Source organism: Myotis daubentonii, chromosome 9 (assembly GCF_963259705.1).
Source record: "Myotis daubentonii chromosome 9, mMyoDau2.1, whole genome shotgun sequence".
NCBI lineage: Eukaryota > Metazoa > Chordata > Mammalia > Chiroptera > Vespertilionidae > Myotis > Myotis daubentonii.
In genome coordinates this window covers 24,123,473-24,149,464 of record NC_081848.1, presented here as the reverse complement: position 1 = coordinate 24,149,464, position 25,992 = coordinate 24,123,473, and the positions used below count along the sequence as shown (strand labels likewise).

Sequence of the window (25,992 nt, the reverse complement as noted above, 5' to 3'; positions counted from 1 at the left end):
GGCTGTGCGCTCTTATGGAATGCAATGTGTGTAGACACCCCTAATTTATTACCGTGCTTTGTAACCAGCCCTTTCCTACAAGGGGCAGAAATAGACGTGGTCCAAGGTATGGGGGGGTGGGGGGCGGCAGTACCAGGCACCAGGTGCCTCCGAGGCTGGGATACCTGGACGGGGCCTTACTCATTCAGGATTTGGGGTCGGGGTGCCTCCTTCCTGAAGGACAAGGCAGGTTCAACTGCAGAGGAGGGGAACTCTGGCGCTGCACTCAGGCCGGTGCTAATGGGTCACCCGAAAACACTTAAGAGAAGACGGCTTGGGAGGAGTGAGCTTGCGAGGAGTCCAGAAGCGCCCGGGAAAGAGTAGACCTGGCTTTGTCACGGGGACTCATCTCAGTCATGGGGATGGGTCTCTTCAGGAATGCTTTTGAGGAAGTGTGGGGTTATTTGGGGCATCAATGAACTGTTCATCCTACGGAATAGATAAGCATGTCCAGCATTGCCATTGTTCTGAGATTTAATTCCTGGAATGCACTTTTCCGAGGAAGACGGGGATGTGTGAGAAGTGCCTGCCCCACGTGAGCCAGGGGCCTTGCCTGCAGGCCCTGGGGGCGAGGGTGGTGTCTGAAAGGGTTCCACAGAGACACCCGGTGCCCGCACCGAGGAGCGGGCTGCCGACGCTTCTCTTGTGTTTGGCAGAGAGCTCTCCTGGCCACGGGAAGTCGCCTGACCACAAAGGCCGCGCCAGCAGCCTGCTGCACAAGCCCGAGTTCCCGGACGCGGAGATGATGGAGGTCCTCATCTAGCGCTGTGTCCCTGAGGAACGTCGTGCCGGGACGGTGACAAGCGGAGGAGGAGAAGGAGCGTGGCCAAGGGAGCGGCACGAGCAAGGAGAGCGATCGGGAAGGTGGTAGATGGGAAGCCAGGAATGATTGGAACTGATAAAGATTTCAGATTCGTAAGAACACTTTTTATAAATGTTTAAAAAAAAAAAAAAAAAACAGGAGACCTACACGAATGAAGATGGAGTGAACGCTATGGATTTTTATTGCCTATGGTGGCAGAGAGACGATGCATGTAGGTTTGGAAATGAAGAAGAAATAGGAAATGGAATTTTCCAATGTACAGAAAATGTATCTCATGGGGAGGGTCTGTGTACACCCATTTTCTGGTTATAAACACATAAACCTGAACCGGAATCTTCCTTGGAATACCCCCCTTCTCCCTGCCCTCTAGCATCTGTTTAAGAACCTCCTAGAAGTCTCTGGGAGCCCCTCTGGGTGTAATGAAATACCACCTGTGCCCCCCGGGGGTGTCCTGTGAATGTGTGTGGCTGTGACGACGAGATGAAATGTGGAGGGGCCACCTTCCGGGCCTCGGCTAATGACCGGCTTGGTTTGGGTTTTGCAGGAGATGGTGGGGCTTCCTAGCTTGTGTGGACTCGAGGCGGTGTTTTCTGAACAGAATGGGAGCGTTTTGATCTTGGTGCTCATCCTCCCCGACTTGCCTGACTTCTCTGTCTTTGCTCCGTTTTCTTTCATTTTATTCCTCCTCCTCCTCCTCCTCCTCCTCCTCCTCCTCCTCCTCCTCCTCCTCCTCCTCCTCCTCCTCCTCCTTCTTCTTCTTCTTCTTCTTCATTTTTAAGTGAAACGTGACAGAGTAGGTCTGGGATTCTCGAGAGCCGTGTCTGAACTGTCAGCATTCCTGCTGTGTTTCTCAGTGGCCAGCGGGACAGAGCCCTAGGCTGGCCTCCTGGCTGCTGCCTCCCCCGCAGCTGCTACTGTCTTTCTGACTGTGCACTTGGTGAGCTTTGGCGAGGCGGGAGGCCCAGAGCCAGTGTGACCGCTGTGTGAGGATGAGGAGCGTGGCCCTGGCTTTTTTCTCCCTCACGTCAGCTCTTGCACGGAGCTTGGCGTTCCCGCCTCTTGGCTCTGCAGGGTAAGGCTTTCAGGATGGCACGCCAGGAAATGAATGGCCCTGGACTCGTGGCCTCTGGGCCCGCCCTGTGCGGGTACCCTGTCCCCTTTCTCGGACCTGTGGCTCCTGAGCACGTTCCCCACTCTCCACTCTGCCATGAACTTGCTTGGCAACCTACAGGTTGGTCTGATTTTTTAGGCCTGTCTTTTTAACATGAAAGACAGGACTATCGTGTTAAAGAGCCAGGAGGGAGGGAGGTGGGGGCCCATGTCCCTGTGTGTGACGGCCTCCATCTCACCCCTCGGACGGGAGGCTTTCCTCCCAGATCCAGGAGGTGCTGGGTCAGAACAGAGGAGCAGCGGCTCCAGCCCTGAGGCCGTTCTCCCGTTCTCCCTCCACGTCCACATCGGCAGCCAGCGGGACGCTGTTATTCCAGGTCGTGCGCCTCATGCTCAGTTCAGGAAAGAGAGGGAGGCCCCGGCTCGAGACCACCTCAGTGAAGCCTGGAGGCAGCCCTGCTCAGGAAATGTTGCTTGGCTGGCTTACTTGAGGGTTGGTTTTTAGAGTGTAACCTGGGTGGAGGTACAGCCTCCCCAAAATAAGGAGGTTGAAGGATGACAAGTGTCGGCTGGAGGGGAGGGAGGAAACCAGTGCTTTGCCCAGAGGGGCCTGGCGTTGGTGTGACCCCCCAGCTGCTCTGCCTGCGCCCTGAGCTTGCGCGTCCTGCCGCCTCCTTTGTCCCCGGTTAAGCACCGCTGAATATTGTGCAGCCGGGTAGCCGCAGCGGCCGGGGCGAGGAGCTCCCCAAATGCCCTGGCGTGTGAGGAGAAGGCACAGAGGCCCCGTAGTGAGGAAAGGGTTGCTGTGCATGGGGCAGAGGATCCCCATTCCAGTCTCTGTTCTCATCACTTTTTGTGGGTGATGAGGGTCAGTAGATGGCAACTGACTCTTAAGGACATTTTGATGCCTGATTATTGTTGGGATGCACCAGGAAGGAGAGAAAGTATCTAGAGATAGGAAGGCAAGTCGCCTCTGCCAGCCCCATCCCCACCCATGTCTGGGCTACTCCAAACTTGGGCAGCTCCCCTGAAAGTGGGTGAGGGCGAGAGCCACAGCCCAGTTTCCCCCAGACCTGGTCTCCGTGCTCTAACGCACCTCACTGGCACTCCTGGCACCAACTGGCACACATGCCCGTCGTGTTATTGTCAGAATGCAAGCAGGGACATCACCACGTTCCAGTTGCGCTGTGGTCTTTGTGGATCTGTTTTCTAACCTGCCAAGACTTCCCTAACAAAAGGGACCTACAGCTTTAAGAACTCTTTTATGGGAGATTTCCTGCCAGGCCAGGGCCCCTGACACCTCATCTCTGTAACCCGCTTGAAGCCACGCTGCGTGCTTGTCCTCAGCACCCACTCTATGTTCTGGGCAGTTTGCAATATGTTATCATTTGATTTTTCAGAAGAAATAATAGCATCTCTGGTTTTTAGTGCTGACTGTATGCTGGCGCCATGGCAATACCTTGCAGTGAGTGCAGGCCACCCGGGAGCAGGGCCACGTTTATTCTCCTTATTTCACAGGAGGAAACGAGGCGTCAGGGAGGCTGAGTCCCTTCCCAGAGCCTCACAGCCAGGATTACCCGGATCTGAACCATGAATGTGGAGAGGAGCTGTGCCTTTGTCACAGGCTGGACTGCGTCTGATGGAGGGATAATTACTGTCCTTTGGTGCCACATCTTGGCCTGCTCTCCCCCACGTCTGTGATGTGCATGCGTTTGCGTGTGTGCGTGTGTGTGGTGTGTGTGTGTGTGTGTGTGTGTGTGTATACGTGCAGCTGCCCCACTCTCAGGAGCTAAGTAACAAGACGAGTGTCCTAGCCGGTTTTGCTCAGTGGGTAGAGCTTCAGCCTGGTGACCAAAGGGCCCCGAGTTTGATTCCTGTCAAGGGCATGTACCTTGGTTGCAGGCTCCTCCCCGGCCCAGGCCCTGGTCGGGGCTCATGCAGGAGGCAACCAATGGGTGTGTTTCTCTCACATCAGTGTTTCTCTCTGTCTTTCCCTCTCTCTTCTACTCTCCCTAAAAATCAATGGAAAAATATCCTCGGGTGAGGATTTTTAAAAAAAGAAAGAAAGAAAACAGGAGTGGGCCCAGAGCGCCTAGCATTGCCCATAAACCCCAGGCATAGATGGAGCTCCTTGTGTCCCGTTATAAGCGTGGCTACACAACCACCTAAGAAGCATGTGTGCATTGCGCAGGGTCTGGACTTGGTGGGTGTTCCCCGCGGTGTCTGATTATGGAGCTCGCAGGCCTATCGCAGAAAGGGCAAGGCTTTGACTTTGTGCGAAGACGTGCAGAGCAATTCTGCTTCCTCCTTGAACGTGGGTGGCAGCTTCTGTGTGCCGCCCGGGGTGCTGCACGGGCTAGGCGGTGCGGCCAGATTCCAGCAGCTAACTTCAGGGCATGTGCATTTTTTCCTCTCGGTGTTGGCTAACGACGGTGTTGAGTTCAGCCGTTCCAAGCAGGCATGCACGACGGGCCTCTGCCTGGAGACCCAGAGCAGCCGGGCCTCCCTCTGCAGCCCTGCAGGCTTGCTCTCTGGGCTCCTGGGTGCACCTGACTGCACGGGGCTTGGTTCGGATATCCAGGCGGTGGCTCCAGATGAGTTGTGAACAGGAACAGCTCGGGGTTCTGTTGCTCAGGGGAGAGGCTGTCAGGGCGCCCCCTGCAGAGAAGCCCACCTTCCAGAGACCGATTGGTTCTCCCGGCTTTACCCTCAGCCACCTGGGTCCTCACGGTGCAGTGGCCTTTACACAGCGAGTGCTGCTGGACTGACGAGCTCCCCCGGGCAGCAGCCTTCTGAGCCCGAAGTGAGCACAGCCGTCAGGGGAGGCCCGCTCCCAGGGCGGTGAAGAATACCTTGGGGTTTAAAAGGCGTCCAGGCAGGGAGCTGGCGCACATCCTATGGGGCGCTCTGCTGGGCAAGGAGGTGTGTTTTCCAAAACCAGAGTCCCGCTGCGCCTCGGCACTGGCGCCCGTGGCGCGCGCTTCTGTGCCCTCCGAATGACCGTGCGCTCCTGAGCGAAGGCGCACACGGTCATGGCCCGCGGGCGCCCGCAGGGTTCTGAAATGGTGAAGGCTGTCAGCAGCCAGAGAGCATCCAGCCCACCGTTGGCTTCTCCCCACCCCAAACCGGAGGCCGTTGTGGTCTATGCTTTATATGTACATGTTGGTCTCCTTTTCTCCCTTCTGGTTAGTTCATCAGTGTGCTTAAAGCATCTTCATTCAGTGTGAGGAGTGGAATGGGTTTGCCTCTGACATGTGGCTCCATGGGAAGTGGGTGGAGGAATTAAGAAGATGCCAAGAAAAAAAAAAAAAGGAAAAAAAGAAGTTGCCAGAAGCTGATCCGCTGGGAGCATGGCAAGGTCGGCATTTCAGTACGTGGATTTCCTCCGGAACCAACCACCAGTTTCCTTCTCTTCCTTTAAGTGGAAAACCCTTCTCTGGTTTAGTCATGTAATGATGTATAAAGACACATGTATATGTAGGTGCACACATGTGAGGTCTGACTGTAAGGTGGTGTGTCGGGTTTCTCTTCTTAAAATCCAGAAGATCCAAGTGTTTCACCTTACGCACCCTCCTCAGAAGGCGGCCCTTTGGGCGACACTGTCCTGGTCACGGCCGCGCTGCCCGAGGAGAACTTGGTGTGAACGAACGCTCTGTTGGTATGGCTTTGGGACCGGCGTGTTCATGTCAGTGTCCTTACACATAGAACGCTTCATGGACTTAGGTTTGGAAGAAATCCGAGTCATTCACTCGGTTGGCTAAACAAAGCTGTGTGATTAAGGTAAGTCACACCATTTTAGCTTTAAAAAAACACAAGAAAACCCCTAAGATGTTCCTCGGAGTGAGTCTTTGGACTCCAGGAGCCCCTCAAAGTGACCACTTCTTAGGAGGACAGCCGTCATGAGTCTGTGTAACTTCTAGTGGATCCATTTTTTAAATCTGTTCTCTCGCCGTGCCTTCTATGAGCTCCCATCTCCGCATACACACAGATGTGAGCGCGGAGTCATTGGTTTAAACTCCGGTAGGTGCCCTGTAAAGCCGTGTATGCTTAGCGCATGTTATTGTCATGTTATGCTCTGAGCGAGGTGTTTGTCATGAAACTTTGCTTCGTTGCAGAATTAAAATAATTGTTCTCAATATAATGAAGTACCTATACCGCATTTTCTTGTGTCAGCCCCGGAAGCTTTGACGCCCAGTGGTGTGTTTACATGTGACTTTGCCTAGGATTCTGTTCACATCTAGACACCTGCCTGTAAGTATTTATTACGAACAGAATGTATGCAGATGTATCCATGGTGGTTATCTTTGCGTGAAGGTGTTTTTTCCCTCTGAGGAGTGAGAGTGGGACCTCCTCCTCCACGAGGCACGCACAGAGCCTGTGGAATTCTGTGAGAAGGGCGGGTGCCTGCAGCGGCCTCGGCCAGGACTCGGACCGCACCGGTGCCACCGCCTTTCCGTGTGTGTCGCTGTGCTTGGGGGCAGCGTGCTGTGCTCTCCAGCAGACTTAGGTGCGACAGATGGCATGTTAGTCTGCCGGTCGGTCCTGACCTGGGTGTCCGGGCTGCACGGCCAGATGGGTCTGTGTACCGCGTGGGGGGGGGGGGGGGTCCAAGAACACGAGTGTGTCCCCCAGAGAGCGCCGATACTGTTGGTCAGCCAAAGATTTTCCTGTTCTTTGCTGCTTAAACTTGTGCCTTAATATTGTATATAATAAAAGGATGAAATAGCTTTTCTTGTCCTCAAGCTTGCTCTTTTCCAAAGAACTTGTGCCCCGGGTGCACCATCAATGTGTGTTGAGTTTCATTTCACTTTATTGCTGGGAGGCAGCCTCGCTGGCTGTTTTGCTTCCTGTGAGCTCTGCTTCCACCAACGGGCTCTGGATTTGACAAGGAAGTGAGTCACCCAGATCTCGGGAGGGAGTGTGTCACCCGCCCCCTCCTGGCTTCTCCACACAAAAAGGACAGAGGAAGCGCAGGAGCCAGGGCTGGCGGGAGGCAGGGCCACTTTGATCTCCTCTGGGCTCCTCTTTTGGGGCTCCTGGGTCCAGAGCCTGCCAGTGGCCGCTGTCACTCAGGAATTAATCTAAGCAGCCTGGGCCCAGAGTGTGGGGGACCAGCCTGCGCCCCAGGATAGGCACAGAAGATGTCACTGCCTTGTTAGTGACTCAGGGTCACAGGAAAGAGGGGCGGGGCTTTGGCAGAAAGGGGTCTCATGGTGACTGGTCAAGTTCAGGCAGGAGAACAGAATAGACCCTGTGAGGGCCCTCGGGTGCAGGCTCCCCCCCCCCCCAGGGGACAGTGACCTCCAGGGGACACGGCTGGGGAGGAGGAGGTGCCCTCTGTTTATCCTCCGAGCGGGCCTCCTTCAGCGGAGAGGGTGATGTGAAGTGGCGGGGTATTTGAGCCCAGGACGCAGAGCTGTGCACTGGCAGGGACAGGCAGAAGGTGCTGGGCGTCAGCCGAGCGCAAGCTCCTACCTGCTTGGGTTCTGACCCGTCCTGCCGCCTCCCAGGGGGACCCCCAGGCCTCTGCTGCATGCGGGTGTGACTGGCGCGGCATAAAGGACACACTGCAGTCCCCGGCCTCCCCTCCCGGCGCCCCTCCAGGAGCAGCTGGAAGCCTCGCTGCCTTTGGGGCTAAGCCGAGGGCCCTCGAAGCTGGTGCCCATCTCCCTGTGCTTGCAGTTTGTGGGGGCGCCCTGAGCTCCGGCCTTTCTCTTGGCTCCTTGTGCACCCCGAGACCGCGGTTCTGTGCAGTTCTTCCAAGTGGTAGCCCTGTGGCTGCACCCTGAAGGCAGGCTGGCCTCTGCCCTGAGTCCTGAGCTGGGACCTCTGTGCACTCTAGGAGTGACGATGCCTTTGGGTTGCCCAGGCTCTTCCTCGTGAGGCGTGAGGCCCGAAAGGAGAAATAGTCCTGAGCATGTCCAGGTGAGCCTGCTCCCTGGACCAGTCTGTCCCCTCCACACTTCCCTGTGGAGCCCGGAGGGAGGCCCTCCCCATCTGGCCTGGGTTTCTGTCAAAGGGAGGCTCTTCTGATGTGAGTCATGGTCCTATTGCCAGAAACTGATGATACTCACCCTCTGGCTGTTGGAGGGAGGGAGGGAGGCCCTAGCCTGAGCTGGCTTTGGAATAGTACTTCCCTTTAACAGCCCTGAGGTGGTGTTATCCTCCTTCCTCAGCCCTGAGTTGCAGATGAGCAAACAGCCTCACACGAAGTGCAGTGCGGTGAGTCCTTGGGCTCCACCGTCCCACTCGGGCCTGCTTCCGGCCAAGCCCCTGCTCTCCCTACAGTCCATTGCGGCCTAGGACTCTGCTTAGCTTTTATTTTTAATGGCTCACCAGCTTGCTTTTGTTTTTAATAATTCTAAAGAGAATTGATAGGCACCTGGCTCATTGGAAAAAGTAACATTTTGAGGCTCTTTTTGGAAACGTGCTCTTTCTGGCAGAAGGCCTGTCCTGGACGGACTGGACGAAAGCCGGCAGCTTGTTTCTAAGATACAGATTTAATTTGGAGCAGCTTGACTGTTTATCACACAGAGTGTGCCTGGTGGGGAGAAGCGACCCAGAGGCAGACCTGTCCCAGGACCTGCTCTCAGGCTCAGACGTGTGGCTCAGAGATGTCTGTGTTTTTCAGTCAAATGAAATCCTTGGGTGGACCTGACAGGCACCATTGGAGCTGGGGTATTTGATGGCTGGATGAGTCAACCCGCAGGATTCATTCTCTCAACTCTGGGAGAAGAGTTGTACTGTGCCTGCACACAGTAGGCCCTCCACCAATGCCAGCCCCCAGGTCATGGCATCTATTCCAGCCCTTGCCTCAGTCTGCCTCTTATCACATGAGTGTCCTCTGTCTGGGGAAGGAATACTGTCTGGTACCCAGAATAGATGTGCATTAAAATTTGAGCTACATGTGAATTATTCCAAGTTTCTTGCGTTTTCAGCAACTGTTTTCAGGGAAACAAAAGTAAAATATTTTTTTAAATATGCCAGGGATACACATTTGTTATAAAAAATAGTCAAATGGCATAGAAGTCTACAAAATAGAAGCCACTCCTCTAAATCCCTATGATTGTCCTAGCTGGTTTGGCTCAGTGGATAGAGCGTTGGCCCACGGATTGAAGGGTCCCGGGTCCCATTCCGGCCAACGGCACATACCTCGGTTGCAGGCTCCATCCCTGGTCCTGGTTGGGGCACATGTGGGAGGCAACCAATTGATGTATGTCTCTCACATCGATGTTTCTATCTCTCCCCCTCCCTCCAATGCTTTCTAAAAATCAATGGAAAAATATCCTCGGGTGAGGATTAACAATAAAAAATTTTTATTATTAACCATTGTTAACAATTGTATATAACCGAATAGATAGGTACACAGATATATATGGATGAACATTAGAGAATAAGACCATGCTACTTCCTACAACTTGCTTTTTCACGAGGGAGATTCCTCCGCCGGCACCTCTCTTTGTGGGGAAGAGGGGAGGTCATTGAAACCCAGGGTGTGTCCCTGTGCTGCCACCCAGCTTCCCCACAGCATTACCCAGGAGTTGAGAGCTAAGACCATGGGCCTTGGGAGGTGTTCGGGTTTTGGGCTAAGAAAGAGCCAAATTTTGCAACGCGTGTCAGGCGTGGCCAAGCGCAGTCCCCCAGCTCCCCAGCTCCCCATGGCATTTCCAATCGCCTGTCCGAGCACGAATTGGTGACGAATGTCATGATGACGTTGGGGTCCCGAGGACCTGACAGTCCCATGGCCCAGCAGACGGCTCGGGCCCACCCTGGCCGGGCCTGCCCTGTTCCCAGAAAGCCTGTCAGCTCTAACGGAGGGGCTGGTTTTCTGTTCAGCGTCGCAGCCTGTGGCCTAGAGAAGAACTCATTTTCCTGGCGTAATCCAGCTGGATGCGCGTCTGACTGTGCCCAGGCTGTGGATGGCATTTAGCCTCCCCTTGTCCCTAGCACTTCCATGTTGCAGGGTGTCCACCAGAGTCTTCTAAATATTTAGCTTTAGGAACAGCCCGTAGACAGAAGCCCCGTTTGCGCGTCACTTGTCAGGTTATTACTAAAAATCAATTATGTGCCCAGCACATTTCAGATGCTGGAGGGGAGCCAGAGGGTGCAGACTGCTTGGGCCATTCCTGCCCTGAAGGAAGGCCAGTTGTTGGGGGGGGGGGGGGGGGGAGACTGAGGACTGAACACCTACTGTGTGCCAAGCATTTTCTATCAATCACTGCATTTGGTCCTCAGGAGAGCAAGTGCAGAGAGAGGCAGAGAGATGAAGCAAATGATCCACGGTCCGCGCTTACCCAAGGAAGTGGCAGGGTAGCATGCAAGCCTACGCTTAGCTGACTCAACACAAAGATTTCCCCATGATGCCATGCAGCCTCCGTTTAAGTCTAACTGAAGTCACCTGGTACAGGAAACAATTTGCTCCTTGCCCCCCGCCACCGCCTCAGCATTTGGAGAGAATTTGGCAGATGGTGCACAGCCATGCCCTGCAGTCCCAGCCCCAAGGTGGCCGTGAGAACAGACAGAGGCTCCACCACGTCTGCAGGGGGCAGTCCCACAGCTGGGACACATTTAGAGAGCGCAGACAGACTCGTTCCCCTTCTACTACCTCTCAGGGCTCCTCCCCTGCCACAGGGCCAGCTGCTGTCCAGGCCCATCCTCCCCAGAACCGCTGGGAGGGGCCTACACAGGACCCGGGAGTTTCCTGCCTCTTCTCTCTCAAGGCTACTTTCTCAATATGATTTTACCTGGAAGAAAGGTAGTTAGAGGCAGTAACTGTCAGTGTCTTTACTTTAAAAAAAAAAACTTAATGTCCATAATGAAACTTCTTTAATTTAAAAAATTGAGTTTAAATTTTCACATGTCAATCGTTTATACAATACGTAATAGTTTATATCTTAGTCAATAAAAATGCCCTGTCCCGTTTTCCCTTGGCCGCATCATTCACCACTGAATTCACACCCGTCACAGCTCGCCAGGCACGTGCAACTGCTGCGCATCAGTCATAAACCAGAGGAGACACAGCAGACACCGGCCGCCGCCCCAGCCATCCGTGCCTCTCAGTCAGGACCGTCCGCGCCCGAAGGGAAAGATGAAAGGCCACTGTGGAGGCTCCTGGTAACCAGCAAACAGAGCAGCGCTGCCCGCGTCTGTTCCCGCAGAGTCATTCTGGGCAGTCACAAGAGGCCGACAAATGTGCAGACTCCACGTAGCATCCCTCGCCCTGTGCATGCTGCCCTTTTTCTAAAGAGCCTACGTGTGTCTTCTGTGCTGTGAGCATGGCCTAGGGATGGCTATCATGATTTTTATTTTTTCACAGCTGGCAGAAACCAGAAGAGAAAACACGGGCACTTTCCCACTCACACATGAAATGCCAGCAGAGCCAGATTCGAGCTGGGCCCTCCCGCAGCCGTCCTGGCACTCTCTGGGCAGCGTGGGCCATCTGTACTGACGCTGAGGGCATCAGGACTTTTCAGAGCCTGCACCCTCCCTGCCTGGTGATCAGGGCCCTGAGCGGTGGTGGGTGTGCTGTGGATCAGTCGGCAGTCACCTAAGCGGAGCCTCGAGCCTGACTTGTGTGTCTAAAGAGCCAGGAGATTCCGCAAAGGCACTGTTCTGGATGGGGGAGCTGGGGTTTCTCCCGATGGCAGAGCCGGGAGGGCCGGCCCCGGTACCGTGAGGTCACCGTGGAAGATGTCTGACTCTTCCCTGGAGAGCCTCAGAGCCCTGTGGCTGCACAGCTGAGCTGGGAATGGCCATAGCAACAGGATGGCAGGTGCAAACAGACCAGGGACCTTTCCCCAGGGGGACCAGGGCTGATGGCCAATGCAGGTCCCTTTTGCAGGTGAGCTATGGGATTGGAGAAATGCCACTCACCACCGCCTGGTGGAGACCACATGCAACAGCTGGCTCTTCAGGATTCTCGGGATATACACAGCATCACAGATAACTTGTGATGTAAATAATTCACACCCAGAATACGCTTAAATGCAATACACACACACACACACACACACACACACACACACACACTAGTTCAGCATACTCATCTTGTGTTAAATGAAGGGTGTAAAGAGAAGTAAGATGCTCTACCTGCCCTTCCCTCCAAGCTCATAGTCTGGGTGAAAAGACCAGAAGGGAGCACAATACCATGTATGGTAAATGTCAAAATTATGGGTTGTACGGATTGTCCTGTTGGTCTAAAGCAGGGGTGGACCCTACAGCTCATGGGCTGTACAAGGCCTGCAGAGTCATTTGGTCTGGCCCTGCCAAAGCATAAGGGGTGAGTCAATTAAATGTTTGACCAAATACAGCAGGCTAAGTTTTAAGTTGATAATGTGTATATGGCCGGAGAATCCTATATAATAAAAGGCTAATATGTAAATCAACAGAATGCTGGAACGACTGGTCACTAGGACACACACTGACCACCAGGGGCAGATGCTAACACAGGACTGCTCCCTGGTGGTCAGTGCGCACCCACAGGGGAGCACCACTCAGACAGAAGCCACAGCAGCACTAAGGACCCTTCAGGGGATGTCTGACTGTGGGGAGTGGGCCTAAGCTGGCAGTCAGACATCCCCCAAGGGGTCCTGGACTGTGAGAGGGCGCAGGCTGGGCTGAGGGAACTCCCCTCCCCACCCCACCCCCACCCCCAGTGCATGAATGTCATGCACCGGGCCTCTAGTGATGTTATAAATACCCAGATGGCCCTTGGCAGAAAAAAGGTTCCCCACCCCTGGAAAGGAGAGGGGTCAAAAACCAGGTGCCACGTGAGTAGAACTCAGATGACTGAGACAGTACTGAGGTTGAAGGGCAGAGGGAACAGCAGGCCATGCTCAGGACACACAGCTTGAGTCTGCAAGGGCAGGTGGAGAAGAGGCTGGGGGCCCTTTAGGTCCCTGAGCTGCTGTGCAAAGAATATGGCCTTTGTCCCGTGGCAATAGGATGTTGAGAGCTAGAAAAGGTATATTTAAGCAAGAATGTGATCTGGCCGATGCTGTTTTATAGAAAGATAACTGAGGGCTGCAGAGCGTGCGCACTATTTGGAAGGGACAATATGGCATTGGGTGATTCCATTTCCATGGCTATGTAACAATTACCCCAGTTAGCAGCATAAAACAGCCATTTATTTTGCTCAGAATTCTGCCATTTAGGCAGGGCTCGGTGTGGATAATTCATCTCTGCTTGATTCAGCTGGAGGAATGAGGGACTCAAAAGGCTAAGGGAGTCCTGGGGCATCTCTCCCTGTGTGGTCTGTCCAGTGTGACAGCCTCAGGGTGTCAAAGGGAGAGAGAGAGAGAGAGAGAGAGAGAGAGAGAGAGAGAGAGAGAGAGAGATGCAGAAGATGTATTGCCTTTTATATGCCCTGGGCTCAGAGCAGCATCACTTCTGCCACATCTAGACTGTTCTTCTATTCGTCAAGGCATTAACGAGGGCCTTCCGGAGTCCAGTGGGCGGGGGCAGGGCGGAGTAGTTCGTCTCTTCAAGTGGAAATGACGAGCTGCTAGAAGAGCATGAGGGACTGGAAATACTGCTGGTGCTGTGATCACTTTGGAAAATGAAATATGCCACACTGAGCATATGCCAACCCTCGTATCTAAAGCTGCACATACATTTTTTTCATTTTTTCTCCCCTCTACCTCATATAAGGAAGGTATTATTGTGCCCACCTTTTATACACCAGGGAATTGGGACTTGGAGATGTTGAGTGGTCCACCTGAAATGACACAGCGAGTGGAGAGGGAGCCGGATTCGGTGTGCAAGCCCATAACCCTCTCCCACTTCCCGCGTCCACGTCAGCCAAGGGAAGGAAAGCACAGAGACGGACAAATTCAAAGGTCATTGTTCTGCCTGGAATGTTGTCACCACCAAAAAGGGCGGGAGATTGATGAGCTGAATAGGAGGCTAAATCAACAGAGCTGGCTGACCAATTGAATAGATGCTACATGACAAGCATTTCTCTAGTCATCATTGCAATACAAGGAGTCATAGCTAGCAGGTACTGATCACCCATCACGTGTCAGGCTCTGTGCTAAGCACTTTCTGTGCATTATTTAACTTAATTTTCACAATAACCCTATGAAACGGGTATTATTATTGTTGTTGGGCCTAAAAGCATTAATTAATATTACATCGAGAGGCCCTAGCTGGTGTGGCTCAGTTGGTTGTGCATGGTCCCATGCGCGAAAGGTTGACAGTTCGATCCCCAGTGGGGTGGTTGCAGGATGCAACTCTCTCTCTCTCCCTCCCCCTTCCTCTCTCTCTAAAAAAATCAATTAAAAAAATTTAAGTCCAGCCAGTGTTTGATGCTCATTGGTTGAGCATCAATCTATGAACCAGGAGGTGACAGTTCGATTCTAGTTTGCGGGTTCAATCCCCAATTGGGGGGCGTGCAGGAGGCAGCCGATCAATGATTTTCTCTCATCATGGATGTTTCTATCTCGTCCTCTCCCTTTCTCTCTGAAATCAATAAAAACACTTTTCTAAAATGTTAATATTGCCTAGAGAAGCCCTCACCCCAGGCGTCCCCTGCTTCCCTGCCACGACGCACGAACAGATGAACTGATGGCCTCCTTCTGGTGAGTCCACTGGCCACAGAGTCGTTGGGAAGGCCTCTCTCCAGAGCCAAGCTGATAGGGTTGGGAAGCAGCTCCGCTATTTACTAGCTGTGTGAGCTCGGGCCAGTCGCTTAATGGTGCCTCCTTGTCCTTATCTGTCACTTGAGTGCACAGCCCCTTTCTCGCGGAGGTTCCCAGTGGGAGGACGAGGCCAGCCGGGCAGTGTCCGGGGCAGGCACAGATAAAGCACTCCCTGACGTCAGCTAGTGTTAGGAGCGGGGCTGGTGCCCATGGCTCCGTGGGATCCAGCGGCGGACCGGGAGTTCTCACGGTCCAGGGATTTGCACTGTTTTCTGCAGAGGGCCAGGAAGCAACTGTTTACATGTTCCTTATTGGGGTGCAGGTGGGGTTCATCTGCCCAGCCACAGGCAGGCATAAACCAACCAATGAAATGGGGAGTGAGCGGGGGGTCCGCAGGAGGAATTTGCAGACACTGTGCAACTCCATGGATGTTGGAAAGTGCAGACAGCTGGCCCCAAACCCAGGGGTGCCACTGAGTCAGGGCCCAAGCCCCTGTACCCTGGTGAGGGCGGGGGGCTTTGCCACCAGCAAGCAAGAAAGAGCCTCCTGTGATGGTTGGCGTCACTGTCAGCCATACACAGTCTGCTGTAAAGAGAAAGGTGGGGGGGCCCATGGTCGTCCAGAAGGAGGCCCAGCACAGGAGGGACCTGCTCAGACTTTGAATTAGACCCATTTTCTCCCGGCCCCATCCAGCCTCTGTCATGCGGAGACATGACCTGGGGGCGTGTCCTCCTGCTGCTGCTGAAGCTGACAGAGAGGCTTCTCCTCAGACCAGCAGGCAGAGATGCCAGGACGCAGCTCACAGCCGGAGTGGAGGCAGGGCCGGAATGGAGGCAGGGCCGGAGCTCCCGTGCGGGCTCTGCAGGCTGCACAGACCCTTCCACAGCTGCTTCTGGAAGAACGAAGAGAAATCCAGGACCCCAGAGCTCCAGGGCAGCCTGCTCTTTGGTTTACACACGGTGGGGGACACCACTCTCCCGTCACCTGGAGAGCCCAGCACCTCTCCCACCCCCACTCCCACCCCACCCAACTGCCCTCCCTCCCTCTGGTTACATGGGAGCTGCCATCCATATCCAGGCCACGCCTCCTGCCTGCTCCCGACCTCCCAGGCTTGTTCCTTGGGATGGTCCCCTTCACCTCTGATGGCACAGGGGTCTGTGTTGGAGCCTTCAGTCAGAGCCCCCCGGCACTCTGCACTCCCCTGGGCCGGCCTGCACTTGTACCAGGCTGCACTCCTGCTCCGGTGGCAGAGCTGGGTCCGGGGGGCAGGTGCCCAGCGCTATGGAAGCAGAGCTGAGGCAGAAGGAGCAGAGGGGAGCGAGGAGAGCGTCCCTGAGCTCCTGCCGTTGTTCCTGTGGTCCCTGGCCCAGGGGCACTCCTGTCCTCGTGATTTGGTTCTGTGAGCCAATGCATCTCTCCTCTTGCAAAAGCCGGAGGGCTGGGTCCTTCGGGTCCCCCATTCCTCAGAGTCCTGCGTTACGTGAACACCAGAGGCTCCCGGCTCCCATGTCCCACAGGAAGGACCGTTAGAGACACATACCCTGGCCCAACCCTGCGGGCTTCCTACAGCCTTCCATCCGAGCGCTCCCAAACCAGACTGCCCTGTGCCGTCACCTGGACCCCACTGTGAGACCCGCTGGGACCGCCCTCCCATGGGCCCAAATTCGAGGATGCCCCTCCCCTCTTTCTATATTATCAACTCCGCAGGTTTTCTTGTAGCTGGGTCTGCTTTTTGTTCCTTTCCTGTCCTCTTTTGAAATACAAACATCAACAACATTAAAGGCGACAGATATGCCTGGGTTTAAAACACAGCTTTCCTGGTAGGAATTGTGTGTCAAGAAATTCTCCCTTCCTCCCCACGGTGCATTGCAAGGGGGAGTTTTACAAAACTTCTGTGGACACACAGCTCTCAAAGAAAACATCGATGTCCTGTTCTGAACCCTCCGTCACTCCCTTTTCTCACCTCCCTCAGGAGAGCAAGCGGGGCCTTTGTTCTCTCTGACATTCGTCTGCGTGTTTATTTGTTATCTTTCATCTTTCCCACCGGGATTCCAGGCGGCTCACAGCCAGGCACGAACACACAGAATAGTTAGTAAAATAAAAGCAAGAGCCCTAGCCGGTTTGGCTCAGTGGATGGAGCGTCGGCCTGCAGACCAGAGGGTCGCAGGTTCGATTCCGGTCAAGGGCACGTGGCTGGGTTGTGGGCTCGATCCCCAATAGGGGGCAGCCAACCAATGATTCCCTCTCATCATTGATGTTTCTATCTCTCTTTCCCTCTCCCTTCCTCTCCGAAATTAATAATATATATATAAATTATTTTAAAAAACAAATAAAAACAAGAGACCCTTGATAAGTGTGACTCTAAGTTCCCAGCGGCAGCTCTTTTTTAATAACGCTGAAGATCCGTGACAGACGGTAGTTTTGAAATTTCAGTCCCTCAGCCTCAGCCCAATCCTGGGAGGCAGGACAGGCTGCACACTCCATAGACAACAAAGCCTTGCTGGGCCCCTCCCACCCTCCCCCACTCCCTCTCCAAGGCCGGGACCCTCCTCCAGGGCACAGCTGGCAGCACGGCCGCCCATCCAAACCCTCTGCCTGCCTGACTCCTGAGCCCCATCCAGGGCCATGTTGGTGCCTCCACTCCGTGTGTTTGCATCACGGCGGAGGATCACCGAGCTCCAGGAAGCCACTGCTTTTGTAGAGAGTGGTAAGCAAGCCATGGAGACATTACCTCATCCCTCAAGGGGGCTTACTGCAACTACAACCCCGAGAACCCGTCTGTGTAAGGAGCAGCCTGGGCCTGGCACCCCTGGCACACCCCACAGGAATGTGTGGGGGCAGGGGGAGGGCGCTCAGTGCCCAGGACAGATCGGCTCCTGGACATCCTTCCTGCTAAGGAGTTGGGGCGGGATGCCTGCGTGGGCCTCGGTGAGAATGGGGCTCCCTTTCCCCAGTGCCCAGGCTCCGAGGGCTGCCGCCAGGACTGCAGAGGGGTTCTGGGCTCCAGGCCTACGACGTCTACATTCCCAGCCTCGCCCTCCGGTCCACCTCTCTCACTGCTGGCCTGACATCCAGAAGCCGTAGCCGTAGGTAAAACCTGGTGATGCCCTGACTGCCTGGCACCATGCCAAGCCCTCTGTGCGTGTTATTTTGTTTAATCCTCACAACGACCTGTGAAAAAGTGTCACCCTCCACCACCATCGACAGATGAAGAAACCGGGCCCAAGAAGCTAGGGAACTGGCTGTGCCATGTTGGAGTGACCTGGCTGAGTGACCTGGGGCAGGTCTCTGGGCTCTGGGGCTCAGCTTCCAATAGAATGGAGAGAGTGTCCCCTCCTCCCACCCCCACCCCCACCCCCACCCCCACCCCCGCACTAACCTGTTCACGGGTTGGAAAGAGATGCCGCTGAAGACGGGGGAGAGATTTTCCTCTTGGGATACGTTGGAAATATTAATACTCAGAGGCCAGGGCCTTGTCCCAGGAGGACATGCAAACCGGCCTGTCTCCCCCCTCAGCCACGGGAAGGAGAATGGGAATGCTTTTGAAGTCCTTCTGTGGTTTTCTTGTCACAGTGGAAGTGTTGGGTTAGTCATCGAGTCTTGTCTTCACTTTCCTCTGCTCCACCCTTTTCAGTGATGTATTCCTTCCATAAATCCTACTGCACCCCACCTTGCTCCTCTTCCCATTACTCACCTATTCTTTCCTCCCCCTGTTCACTGAAGGATGATTGCTGCCTCTTCAGATATTGTTGCCTCTGAATAAGTAGGTAAAAAACAAAACAAAACACAAACCAGTGAATCTAAACAGTACATTCTGACCTCGGGGAACGCTCTTTTGGAGCCAGTGCCTGTATCTGACATGAAAATATCACCAAGAAGTTGGCCATGTGTTCCACCTTCAAAAAGCATCTAAGGACGGAAATGACTCCGTATCAGAGCTTGCGGCTCTGTCAGCAGCGCCCTCTAGTGCCCGGCCATGGGAATGGCCACCCTTCTCTCTTGGATCCCAACTTGGAAATGCTGCTTCTCTGGTGCTAGCAGCTCCTGGCATCTCACTCTACCCCTTTACACAGTCATGGCAATGAGGTGAGACATGATTTGGGCCTGGCAGTCATCCTCTGATGTCTGCAGGGTGAGAACGGCACCCTCCTAGGGTTGTTCAGGAGCCCAGGACGCTAGGTCCACCTTGGTCGTTAGCTGGGCACCTCTCTGAGCCACCGTTTCCTTGTCTGTAAGATGAGATTTATAGTGCATGTGCCTGTCTCTCTCAGGATCAAAGAGATGGCGAGGAACAGGAGGGATAAACTGCATCCATAAATCAACACAGTGATGGTTCTGATAGGCTACCCATTACAGAGGCCACTGGTCACATGTGGCTGTTTAAATTTAAATAAGTTAAAATTAAATTAAAATTTAGTACATTTCAAGTGCTCAGTAGCCACCTGTGGCTGCCACATTAGACGGGGAAGCTCTAGAACATGGCTCTCATCACAGGGAGTCGCACTGGGCAGCCCTGAGACCTAGTGAGTTGATCTGAAGAAGCTTTACATTTCCAGATTCTCTGCTCCCCGAAGCAGAAGGCACTTGAGCAGGAGGAAGATGCCTTAGATCACAGTCACCTGGTGTACTTTACAGGCCTTGATTACCTAGAGCAGTGGTTGGCAAACTGCGGCTCGCGAGCCACATGCGGCTCTTTGGCCCCTTGAGTGTGGCTCTTCTACAAAATGCTGACTTCGGCGCATGGGCCACGAAGTTTCAATCGCACTGTACGTGTGCGCCCACACGTGGTATTTTGTGGAAGAGCCACACTCAAGGAGCCAAAGAGCCGCATGTGGCTCGCGAGCAGCAGTTTGCCGACCACTTGCCTAAAGGATTTACACCTCTCAGACCATGCGTTAGGTACAAAACCATCTTCCATTTACTCTGGGACAAGACCAGAGTGCTTAGCTCACTTGCCCAAGGACACACAGCCAGAAATTAAAGTAGGTTTAATGCCGGAACCTGTACTCTTTTCCGTTGCACTGTGCCAGCTCTTGGCGGCTCTCATCCAGCAGCTCTGACTCCTAGAAGATGCTTGTGGCACTGCTGTTTCAGGCGGCCGAAAGATATTTCTCATATGTATTGGGTTTTCATCCCCTGTTCCTGGCTCACGGCTTCCAAAGGCTTGGAATTGCCTAAGTGATAAGAGCCGTGGGCGCATCTCTTGGTATATCTACTTGGTCTCTTCTCAGTTCCTGAAATCAGAACCATAAAGTGAAATGGGAGTCTGTTATTCATAACAAGCCCCTTTCCACCACCAGTGGGTTTATGTGAATGCTGTGGCTTGGAAAGCTCCTAAGGGTGGGAGCTGGTTACCAAGGAAAGCAACCATGAATACAGGATTGGACCTTTCAGTCCTGTCACTCAAATCCCCCCTCCCCCTGCAACCGGCTAGAAAGGGGAGAGGGGCTGGAGTATGCATTGGTCACCAACAGCGAACGAGTTAATCATGCCTGTGTAATGGGGCCTCCCTAAAAACCCAGGGAACCAGAACGCTGCCTCGCGCCAGGCCCCAGACTCCATGCAGACAGACGCCCCTTTGTTCCGGACCCCGCCCTGTGTCTCTGTCATCTGGCTGTTGATTCATATCCCATTAAAGGATATGAATCCTTTTTAATAATCAGTAATCTAGCTGTTAAACAGGGGTCCTGAGTTCTGTGAACTATTCATAAATTAATCAAACCCGAGGAGGGGTTCATGGGAACCTCTGATTTATAGCCAGTCGGTCAGAAGCATAGGCAACAACATGGACTTATGACTGGTGTCTGAAGTGAAGTCGGGGCAGATGGGAGGAGGCAGTCTTAGAGGACTGACTGAACCCTCAAGCTGGATGGCATCTGAGGCTACCTCTAGGTAGGCAGTGTCAGAATTTAGTTAAATTATAGGACACCCAGCTGGTGTTCCGGAATGGCTCTGGGAATTTTTTTTAAAATATATTTTATTGATTTTACAGAGAGGAAGGGAGAGAGATAGAGAGTTAGAAACATCTATGAGAGAGAAACATTGATCAGCTGTCTCCTGCACACCTCCTACTGGGGATGTGCACGCAACCAAGGTACATGCCCTTGACCAGAATCAAACCTGGGACCTTTCAGTCCGCAGGCCGACGCTCTATCCACTGAGCCAAACCGGTCATGGCTGGCTCTGGGAATTTTTAATGCACTTGGCATATTTCAGAAAGCATAGGAGGTCAGCTCCCTGACCTTTATCACTGGGTCTTTGCTGACACAGTGGGGGAGCAACTGCCCCAGTCTCTTCTTACCCTGAGAGCAGTCTCAGAGGACGGGTATGGGGTAAGAAAGACCTGGATTCAAACCTGGAATTGATGTTCCTACAAGCTTTAGGCAACTTAACATCTCAACTTTCACCTTCATGTATCTGTCTGGGGATAACATTTGTCTCTTGGGGTTGCTGCTGGCAACCTGCAGCCTGATTACTCAGACGAGCCATGCCAGGCTCCTGGCACAGGCCTGGCCCATACTGAGCACTCAGTAGATGTCAGGTGTGATTATTACTGTAACCGAGTGAAATGCTCAGCCTCTCTGACTCCTGGTTCAAGCCTGCTTTGTTCCCATAGCCTCCAGGTTAGTAGCTTCTGCTTAGTCTTGCACACAGACACGCTAATCATGAGAGGAATTCTGCTTGTAGATTGAGCTGTACAAAGACAGCCCCTTAGCAGAAAGTGCCTCTTCTTAGGAGATAAGGGAAGTATGTGTTAAAATAATGATTACTTGTCAGAGACGTGCAGAAACCTAGAGACTAGACTCACATCAACTAGAGTCAACAGACGAAGTACAAAGAAGTTTTACAATCTTCCTCGAACCCCTGCGAGTGCCCAGGTGTCTGCAGTTGTCAACCACCTCTTGCCCCTCGAATTTTCCCCTGCCCTTGGCAGAAAAGACTCATTCTGTACTTCCTTAAGATGTTTCTTTAGGACACTCGTCTGCCAGGTACGTGGCTTATTGGCTTTCCAAATAAAGTTGCTTCCCTTGCTCCAATTCCTTGGCACTTGACTGATTAGCTGTTGCGTGGCAAGCGATATGAGCTTGGTCTTGGTTGCGTTACTGATTTCGCTCTAGAGAGATTTGGCAAATCAGCCTGTGGAGGAAGAATGGCATAGGAAAGAGGTGAGCATAGAGAGGTGGAGAGAGAGGTTTTACCTCTCTGCACTGAGTAGCCCACAGCTACTAACAAAGAGAATCCAGGCAGCCTCTTTTGGGCTGCAGATTTCTTATGGAAAATGCACCTAAAATGGCCCCAGAGAGGCCCTTGGCTATTTAAGAAAGTACTAGTAATTGCTGGAAGGCTTCCTATATATATATCACTCCTCAGGCCCTGCATACCCCAGGGAACACCAGTTTCCATTCAGCAAGTTCAGCTGTTATGAGAGGGCAGCTTCCTAGAATAGGTAACATCTAAACCAAGGACAAACTGCCATGGGAAAAGGTGGGGTTGGGGGTGGGGAGGGAACTGGAGGAGGAAATCGCCTGTGTGAGAGCTTGGAGGAGCCCAGGCAGAGCTCAAGCGAAGGATGCGGGTGCTGTGCGCATGGAGCTGAGACTGGGAAAGTAGAAAGGGGCCTTGTGAGCCACATTCATGGGTCTGGACTTCATCCTGAGAGCCTGGGAGATACGCTTACAGACAAATTACAGAATGTCTGCTGTGGCCTCTGGGTGCGCCAGTAGGTGGGCAGGTGAGGATAAGTGGGACTCTGAGGGATGGAAGCCCTGTTGGCAGAGCGCGGGTCTCCAGCAAGTGGCTCCGATGAAGGGGGATGAAGGGGTTTCCTGGGGCCGATTCCTCCCTCCACATGGAGGAGGCAAGGCCCCCTGCGGCTGAGGAAGACCTGACAGCTTCCGCCTTAGCACTCCAAGAAGAAATCCAACTCCTCCACATTACAACTCACCACCCATCCTACTTCATCTGCATCCTCAGCAGTTTCCCTTTTCTCATGTCATGTTGAAGCAGATCCCAGACAGGAGGTCTAGAGCTTAATCACACTTCACGCACTATGCTAGATATTAGAAGAGCAAACTCGGGGCGTTACAAAGATGCCAGACTCTCCCCAACTCCTACATCCAGCAGAGCTTGCTTTCCTCCTGCACAGAGCCGTCTGCCCCAGAACCAGTTCCAGCTGGTCAACTTCATGGCTGAGGACCTTCCCTGGGGGGAGCCACTTCCTTGGGCCTTGTCCCAGCAAAAGAAAGGTCTCTTGTGTGTCCTCACAGAACAGTGCCCAGGAGGAAAGGGGAAAAGAGAGAGCTCTTAACAGTCACTCCGGCCCCTCTGAGGTTCTGCTGACCAGGAAGGCAAGGAGAGGGCCATCCAAACTGAGCTCTCTGGGCCAATAAGAAAGAGGGTGATGGGGCTGGTGGGGGCAGCAATGGGAAAAGACGCTGCCCTAGTTGGTGGACAGTCCTCACTGCCTTTCATCTTGTTTTCCTACCTAAGCTTGATTAGAGGAGGTGAGGAGAAGGGAGGCCAGGCTCTCCAGGAACCTGGGAAAGTTCAGGTTCGTTGTAGTCCAGAGTCCTGGCATCTCCAAAGAGGCGGGCACAATGCAGGGCCTTGGACACACTGCAGATCACGTAGGAGTGGTTAGAGCAGGGGTGAGGAAGCTTTTGCTGCCAGGGCCCTTTGGATATTTATAACATCATTCGAAGGCCATGCAACATGACCCACTTAAGAATTAGCCTGCTAGGCCAGAAGGGAGCGGCAAGAAATATTCAAAGTGATGAATACCAAGTACCTACAACCTAGATTACTTTATCCAGCAAAGCTATCATTCAGAATTGAAGGTCAGATAAAGAGCTTCATAGATAAGGAAAAGCTAAAGGAGTTCATCACCACCAAACCAGTATTATATGAAATGCTGAAAGGTATCCTTTAAGAAGAAGAAGAAGAAAAAGGTACAGATACAAATTATGAACAACAAATACACATCTATCAACAAGTGAATCTGAAAATCAAGTGAATAAATAATCTGATGAACAGAATAAACTGGTGATTATAATAGAATCAGGGGCACAGAAAGGGAGTGGACTGACTATTCTTGGCTGCGGGGGGGGGGGGGGGGGTTAGAGGGGGGAGGGGTGTGGGGGATGCGGGAAGAGACTGGACAAAAATCGTACAACTATGGATGAGGACAGTGGAGGGGGGGTAAGGGCAGAGGGTGGGGTGGGAACCGGGTGGAGGGGAGCTATGGGGGGGAAAAAGAGGAACAACTGTAATAATCTGAACAATAAAGATTTAATTAAAAAAAAATAAAAAAACAGTAAAGAAACAAAAACCAAGCTCAAGATACAGAGAATTGATTGGTAGTTACCAGACATGGGGAAGTGAGGGGTGGGAAAAAATGGATGAAGTGAGTTAAAAAGTACAAACTCCCAGCTATAACATAAATAAATCACAGGGTTGTAATATAAAGCATATTGGTAATAAAACTATATTGTATATTTGAAAGTTGCTGATAGTAAATCTTAAAAGTTCTCATCACAAGAAAAACAACTGTAACTGTGTGGTGATGAATATTAACTAGACTTATTGTGGGGGTCATTTCAGAATATATACATATATTGAATTATGTTGTACACCTGAAACTAATATAATGTTATATATCAATTATATCTCAATTAAAAAAATTGTAAACATGAAAAAAAAAAGAATTAGCCTGCTATGCTAGTTTATAACACCAAGTACAAGAAAGTGCTGCACATCTTGTCTCAGTAAGTTTTATCAAGTGACATTTTAAAACAGGAAAGCATGTTACTTGACCCCATTTTCTACATTTGAGTTGTTCTATTAAAAGTGGAACCTCTTACAAATTTCAAGCATTTTATCCTTGTCATTGTCAAGAATTAACGAGTAGTTGGGTTTGTTGCAGTCAGAGAGTTAAGCAATCCTTTCACATTTTTCTCAACTTGAAAGTGAAGGATTTGTAGGACCCCATGTAGATCAGTGAAAAGAAGACCTGGTGTGTGTGTGCCTGGGGAAGAGCTCCTGTTTCACCTGGTGAGAGGGTTACTGTGAGTTCAGACCAAGAAGGTGTTGTCTTGCTGTAAGACCCTGGCTCCTGCCTGAGTGTGCTGGAGGGAGGATCTTGAACAGAAACTTCCATTCCTGTTACTATTCCACACAAAGCTAAAATGACTAAATAGATACTGGGAAATTGCTTTCCTTTAACAACAGATCAGATCCTTCCTTCAGTTTTGCAGATTTTTAAGTAAAATAATATTGAACTAAACATTAAAATAACATAGCCTGCAATATTTGGTCAAACATTTTTTTTTATATCCTCACCTGGGGAGAAGTCTGCAACCAAGGTACATGCCCTTGACCGGAATCAAACGTGGGACCCTTCAGTCCTCAGGCCAAGGCTCGAGTCTAGCCACTGAGACAAACTGGGCTAGGGCTGGTCAAACATTTAATTAACTCACCATTAATGTCTTGGCAGGGCCAGACTAAGTAATTTCAGGGGCCGGATGTTCCCCACCCTTGTCTTAGAGCCTCATCGCTGGAACTTGCCTGACAATAAGAATCACTGGAATGCTTATTTTATGCACAGATTACTGCGCATCTCTCCTGGAAAATCTAATTCAATAGATCAGTATTGGGACCCCAGAAACTGTTTTAAAATATTTCCTAGGTGATCTTTATCTTCAGAATAGTTTGGGAATCCTTAAAAAAAGTCATTGGTTTTTTTTTTAAGTTGTTAGGAAGGGGTGACACAATCAGATCTGCAATTCAGGGGGGAAAGTGATCTGGAAGGAGAACCCAAGGGACCATGGGCTTGCTCTAGAGCAGTGGTTCTCAACCTTCCTAATGCTGCGACCCTTTAAGACAGTTCCTCATGTTGTGGTGACCCCCAATTTCATTGTTACAAATTGAACATAATTAAAGCGTAGTGATTAATCACAAAAACAATGTGTAATTATGTATGTGTTTTCCGATGGTCTTAGGCGACCCCTGTGAAAGGGTCGTTCGACCCCCCCAAAGAGGTCGCGACCCACAGGTTGAGAACCGCTGCTCTAGAGCAGTAGTGACGGAGATGGAGAGAAAACTTGGTGCTAGATGGACATGCGGCTGGAGGAAGAGAGGACTGTGTTGGAGATGACAGATGGGTCTGGCTTGTGTAGCTGGACCATTGGCAGGGCATTGGCTAAGACAAGTAACACTGCAAAAAATTAAATAAAGGAGCCTGTATTCATTTGAATGGGTTGAAGTTAAGATGTCACTGAAATACTTATTTTATTAATTTTTTTAAAATATATTTTTATTAATTGGAGAGAGAAAGAGATAGAAATATCAATGATGAGAAAGAATCATTGATTAGCTGCCTTCTGC

At 52.1% G+C, this 25,992-nt stretch overlaps 1 protein-coding gene across 5 annotated transcripts in view; it reads left to right on the top strand.

Annotated features, from left to right (window-relative positions):
- AMOTL1 (angiomotin like 1) overlaps positions 1-6,707 on the top strand; it is a 147,463-nt gene extending 140,756 nt beyond the window's left edge. For all 5 annotated transcript variants that reach the window (XM_059708115.1, XM_059708111.1, XM_059708113.1 and 2 more), the window contains one exon: positions 696-6,707. In XM_059708115.1, coding sequence (XP_059564098.1) covers positions 696-802 — 107 coding nt within the window. In that variant the 3' untranslated portion in view covers positions 803-6,707. The remainder of the gene's footprint in view (positions 1-695) is intronic.
- Positions 6,708-25,992: the final 19,285 nt, after the last annotated feature.